At 41.6% G+C, this 6,131-nt stretch overlaps 1 protein-coding gene across 1 annotated transcript; it reads left to right on the forward strand.

The window, feature by feature from the left end:
• Window positions 1-6,131, forward strand: LOC117049695 (death-associated protein 1-like). Its single transcript, XM_033154520.1, has 4 exons — window positions 1-64; window positions 2,483-2,570; window positions 4,755-4,797; window positions 5,691-6,131. The coding sequence occupies exons 1-4, from the start codon at window positions 1-3 to the stop codon at window positions 5,808-5,810; spliced, it is 315 nt and encodes a 104-aa protein (XP_033010411.1). The 3' UTR covers window positions 5,811-6,131.

A 6,131-nucleotide genomic window follows, 5' to 3' on the forward strand; every position in this document is an offset into this window, starting at 1 on the left:
ATGCAGGTACAGCGAAATCCAGAAGTTTGCCGCATTCACAACCTGAAAGTTATGTTACCCAAAGGTAACGTAACCCGAGGGTCCACTGTATTCCAATGCCCACTCACCCTGTCTCAGAAGCTCTGTTCCTCCATTCAACGACCATGTGCGACCATGAAATGCAGAAGGGAGTATTGGGCTGCAACTGGCAGCCCTGCGCAGCATCCCTGCCCTTAACCACCTACCCCAGCATTTCCACACACCCCAGCATACGATGGGAATTTTTTTTTGGGGGGGGGACGTTGTGGCAAACCCACATAGACTTCTCCCTGCAGTCCGGAACCTCACATGAAAAATCCTTTCATAACTTTCTGCTCGGTGGCATTGGTAGTTCTGCTGTCCTTTTATGCTTTATGTCCATACCTGTGTTTTGAACCTATAAATGGGACTTCGGTCCAACCTACCTCTCGGGGCTGTTGTGAATTTAAGATGAGAAATCTTGTGTGTATCACCATGAGCTCCTTGGAGGAGATTTCATTGAACTTTCCAATTGACATCTTTATGAATTAAACGTATGTATGCGTGTGCGTTGTGTCCCGTCCCCCCCAATCGCAAAGAATTACATTATTTGCAACTGTGTTCTAAAATTAGAGGAAGAAAGGATCGGCTTGTCTTTTTAAGATTGCTTGTTTGCCTCTCTGCGAAGTTCGGAGGCTCAGCAGTGCCATCCTGTGGAAAAGCTTGCACATTTTCAGCCTTGCACATTAGGTTGCCAGGCAAAAAACCTCCCTCTTGTGAAGTGTTTTGGAATGCTTTGATTCTGTGCCGATCTGCTAGCGAAGAATTTGATATGTGAGAAGCAAATTATCAGCAAGTGGCAGCAAAGCATTTCAAACCTTGTTTTAACTTCAGGACCACTCGTTAGAAAAGTCGCATCGATCAGGTGAAATATTGAAAACAATAGAATGAAGGTTGAGCACCCCCTGCTATAGTCACTCTTTGGACTCTATAGGATTGGTGCCTGCTTACAGCTGTATCAAAGCAACTAGATGGTTTTTATTATATTCCCTCAGGTCAGGGGAAATCCATACTTTTTATTAAAAAAATAGTTGACAGTTCCCCTGTGCTTTTAGAACTCTCTCTTTTTAAAGTATTTTTACACTTAAACCTTCATCTGATCTACTATCCGTTTTCCACAAAGGTATGAGCAATGGGTTATTTCCCTAAGTATTTTGCATAATAATAATAATTAACTGTTTTGTCCTTCTTCCCCGAAGATCTGGGAACCCACACTCTTGCTTATTTGGGGACATAGCATTTCCAGACACGCGCCCCCCCCCATTCAGGCATTTACCACATGCTGCCCTTCCCCCAACTTCCTTTGCATGCCAGTAAAGCCCCCCCCCCAACCCCCAGTCTTCGAGACTGGGAGGTTTGATAACACTGCGTTCCCAGTTGCAGTAAGACTTTGAATCATGTTCAGCTGCACAGATGCTCCCCGAGTAATTTAGTGTCCTGGTTCCTAATTGCATGGGGAGTTTGCATGGGAGATTATGCTGCCTGCAGGTGGTTTTATAAACAAAAGTATTGATTTTGACCTGTAAATATCTTCATGGCTTGAAACTGACATATCTAACAAGTACCCCGTATCTCTCGTACCATTATATCTCTAGCTGAGTATACCCTAGGAATGAGAGAGAGACCAGGAATTTTGAACCAGGTGCGAGAGGCTCAGTTGCAGGCCTTGCTCCATGCTGACTATCCCATTCCACATCCAAATAACAATTCCACATATAGAGAGAATATAGAAGCACATAATACTGGCCTACCGTATAGTTGGGGACGCGGGTGGCGCTGTGGGTTAAACCACTCTGCCGCTTGGGCTTGCTGATCAAAAGGTCGGCGGTTCGAATCCCCGCGACGGGGTCAGCTCCCATTGTTCAGTCCCAGCTCCTGCCAACCTAGCAGTTTGAAAGCACATAGTGCAAGTAGATAAATAGGTACTGCTCTGGCGAGAAGGTAAACGGCGTTTCCGTGCACTGCTATGGTTTCGCCAGAAGCGGCTTAGTCATACTGGCCACATGACCCAGAAAAACTGTCTGCGGAAGTGGACAAATGCCAGCTCCCTCGGCCTTTAAAGCAAGATGAGTACCGCAACCCCAGAGTGGTTCGCGACTGGCCTTAATTGTCAGGGGTACCTTTACCGTACAGTTTTTGTAAAGATTACTGCAATGATGTGTGTGAATTACTTTGAACAGACTTCAGAGTGGTGTGTGAGTACTTTATAAAATGAGATGGAAGTGCTGTAACAATAATGATGAAACTAAAGACCTCAAATCTTACAGGATGAAGGCAAAAACACTTTTTAGTATTCCTCATATATCTCATTTCACTGGTTTAGTGGCCTTTTCAACTAATCAGTCTTCTGTGTGAGTTCTCTGCAATGTCAATAACTGCCTTGTTTAAGCTTTAGTAATATGAAATTTAGAATTCCATATTATAGGATTAAGAATAAATGAACTCCTTGAAGATATTGATGTTCAGCAGGTGCTTTTCTTAATAGAAGCACTGAGTGCTTCAAATATTTCATCGTAAGCAGGTGTTGGATGTCTTCCCATATGTTATGATGTTTTAAAATGAGAAATTCTCTCTGAAAGTTTAGGTTTTATAGTGGCACTTCTTTGTTTTCATTATTATTTTTAAATTGCATCTGTTTATATTTGCTAAATGCATTTGTTAAAAACAAGTGTTCCCTACATTAAAGGAGGCAGTCCTTTTAAAAATTTATTTATGAAAGCCTAGAGAGAAAGGTATGCTGTATCTTCAAAACAACATCTGTCAAACTGGTTTTATCAGATTAAATATATCCTCAAAGCAGCCATTTATAGCTTACAAAATACTAGAAATGTAGGTTACACTATGCGTGAAACGCCAGCAGAATGCAAAGCAATTGAAAGAATGAAACCCTGTTTCCTCCTCCCTTCCATTTCTCTGGAGGATTGGAGAGGAGGGGAGACTGCTGTCAGGATTTCTCTATCCCTTTCTATTTTTAGCAGCTATTTGTGGAGATGGCAGCGTTGCTGATGTCAGGATGCTGTAAATATCATAAAATCAGGGAATTGGTGTCTTGATCCAGAAATCAGACTCTTGATTTCTTCAGGAAATACAGATGTGCAATATTGGCCCCTATAATTGGAAGGCAATATGAAGGCTCTAGAAAGACTAGGCCTGGTATAAATACTAGTCACCTGTTCCTCCCCCCCCCAAAAAAAAAAAAATTGAACAGAGCAAGCAAGCGTCATCTAGCCTTCACTTCCAGTAACTCATCTCAGACACTCTTGCTTGGAGACACACATTCTAGGCCTGTATGCAGGTCCAATCGGTCATGGCCCCAGCCTGGCTCTGACACACGGGAAGTGAATTATGTCAGGGAGTGGAATCCAATCAGTGAACTTGCACTTATGATAGGCTCTGATGTGGAGGTTCCTCAGCTCTCTGGAGCTGATTTTTTTGAGGCAGCAAAGGGAATCGGAAAAGACACTTGTCCTCTTTCATTAGCGGAGGCATCCACTGACTCAAAAACACCTTCATCACCACAAAGAAGGGCACCAGTTGGTTGTCAGAGATTGCTTTTTCCAGCTTTGTTTCCCCCAGCTGAGCCAACTTGAGGTAGAATCATGTGTTCTTGGTGGGGGTTTTGCCTCATTTCCTGAGAGGTTGCCCTTAGATTGAAACGGCTTTCACATGGAAGTCTCCTAAGTTGTCTCGGCAGAGAGAACCAGTCCATACTTCTTTGACCCGAGAGGCTTCATTGCAAACATTTCTTTGAGCAGTGCTGGTAGATAGATCTGGTGGCTGCAAGTGCTTCTCAAAAAACGCTACTCCAAAATTTCATGGTTCAACTGAGAACAGTAAAAATTGAAAGGTCACAGGGAGAATATGTGAGGAAATCATTCAAATTCAAATTTGCCATTACGAAGCCTTTCGGAAAATCATGGCAAGCAAATATCTGTGCGGAAACTAGATTTCATGTTTTATTAACACGTTTGCTATTCATTTTTCTTACTGTCATGTGTGTTTAAGTGCTTAACACAAATTTGAAAAGTTTGTAAATCAAACATCCTCCCCAGAAATGTCATAACTAGGTTTCCTGGATTTTGATGCTGTAGTGTTAGCCTTAAAGACTGATGTAATATTATTGCCTTATGTTTACTACTAAAACTTGACCCATCAGAAGCTGGATTACTGCTTTGCATTCTGGGCACAGCACATTTTAAACTCCCACTAAAGCAGATGATAAGGTAGTCGTAGTTCCTTCCATCCACCCACTCCTTCCACAGCCCTCTTACAAGCTCTCCACCACCCATTGTACCAAGCAGAGCAAAGAAAAGGAGGATGACTTGAACCCCAGAGAACGTAGACTGAAGGACCTGTTGCTGCCTTGTCATATTGCTTATTTGGGGTTCCATTTTTATTCTCTCTGCATTATTTAATTTTGAATCTAGAACATCTAAGAATAAATCTTCCAAACTCAGCCATGTTTGCACCTCTGGTACATTAAGTAGTACAGCAAGGATGGGCTGAATAGATAATTCATGGAGATTGCTATGAGAATGTTAGTTTCCAAGAGAGTGTCTGGTTGTGTTCATTTAAATTGATTATAAAGTCTGAGTAATAAAATCTTTGGAATTATCTGTTGTGGCTTTTTGCCCTCTGGCTGTATCAAATGGGCACTGTTCAGTTATATAGCTAAATATTCCTCTTTAATTTTCCAGTCCACCTAAACCAACTGTGTTCATTTCTGGAGTCATTGCAAGGGTGAGTTTCCATCTTTGTTAATTTTCAACTGTTTTAAAATCAAGAGAAGCTTTGCCAGTTTCTTGTGAATTTCAACTTCCTTTTGGTTTTGATCTGATGTCTCCCCTTCTCATTTTTAATTTATGTCATCATTCACACATAAAGTCCCTAATATATTATAATATTATATTATATATTTAATATATATTAGTACAAAGATTGAAAGATAACACAGCTCCTGACCACAGGCGCACAGTCTAATAGACAAAACCCCAAAAGGAAAAGGTATGGAGAAATTACCCGAATTGCCCCTGCATGAAGTACATCATTTAACTTGTGTGTGTGTGTGTTTGTGTGTCAGAAAAGGGCTACTTGCTATGCACTTTATAGTGCAGAATATGGCCTTATTCATACCATTTTGGAACAGCATGTACATTTTGAATTAGAGAAAGATTGTGGGCACCAGTCACAAAATGGATGCCATGGAGAGACTTTGCCACCGTCTTCCCACACTTGGTAGGCAGCAGCGATGCAGCTACCGGAATGCTCTCATCGCGATACTACAAATTCACACACATCAGCTTGCCAAGTTATGCAGCGATTTGTTTCATAAGTAGTAAAATGTGCAAAACCTGCATTTTAAGCCAACTTCGTAGATTCCTGTAGAGCAGCTCATTTTAACTGATCTGGTCAGCTGCAGTTTGTATACACCATGGTCATTTCAACAACAGGTAAATGTTTATAAATGGCAAACTGATTTGAACCACAAGCTCATATTCTATAGTCCAAGAAACACTTTGTAAGAATCTCTGGCATTCTGGCATGTCAGGCTGGAGCAAACACACACACAACTTGCAGATGAGACAGGTGTTCTCTCTTTTTCTTTTCATTCTGATGTGTTGTTTTTTAATCAGGGTGATAAAGACTTCCCTCCAGCTGCAGCCCAGGTGGCTCATCAGAAACCACATCCCTCTGTGGAAAAGCATCCTCCTGCACAACATGTCAACCAACACATCCACCAACCCCGCAAATGAAGCTCCTGTCCCAGGATCCAGCCAGTGTTTACGGATGGAATGATTTAAGAGATTTGTGCTACCAGATCTTTTGAAAGTGGTATCTCATGCTTTTGCCTTAATTGCCTATGGTTTAAATGGTTAAAAAGGGGTGGGGGTGGGGAGGGAAGAGTCTTCAGTCCTATCAACTCAGCTGGAAAAAACATGTTCCTGTGTACTGCCAATCAAAAAATATTATGGTCACAGAAATGTAACAGGATTGGGAAACCCTAGATCTTTGAATAATTATTTTAAACTTTTTCATTTCTGGATTTTGGCACTACTGGAATGCATTAGATTGGG

Source organism: Lacerta agilis, chromosome 7 (genome assembly GCF_009819535.1).
Source record: "Lacerta agilis isolate rLacAgi1 chromosome 7, rLacAgi1.pri, whole genome shotgun sequence".
NCBI lineage: Eukaryota > Metazoa > Chordata > Lepidosauria > Squamata > Lacertidae > Lacerta > Lacerta agilis.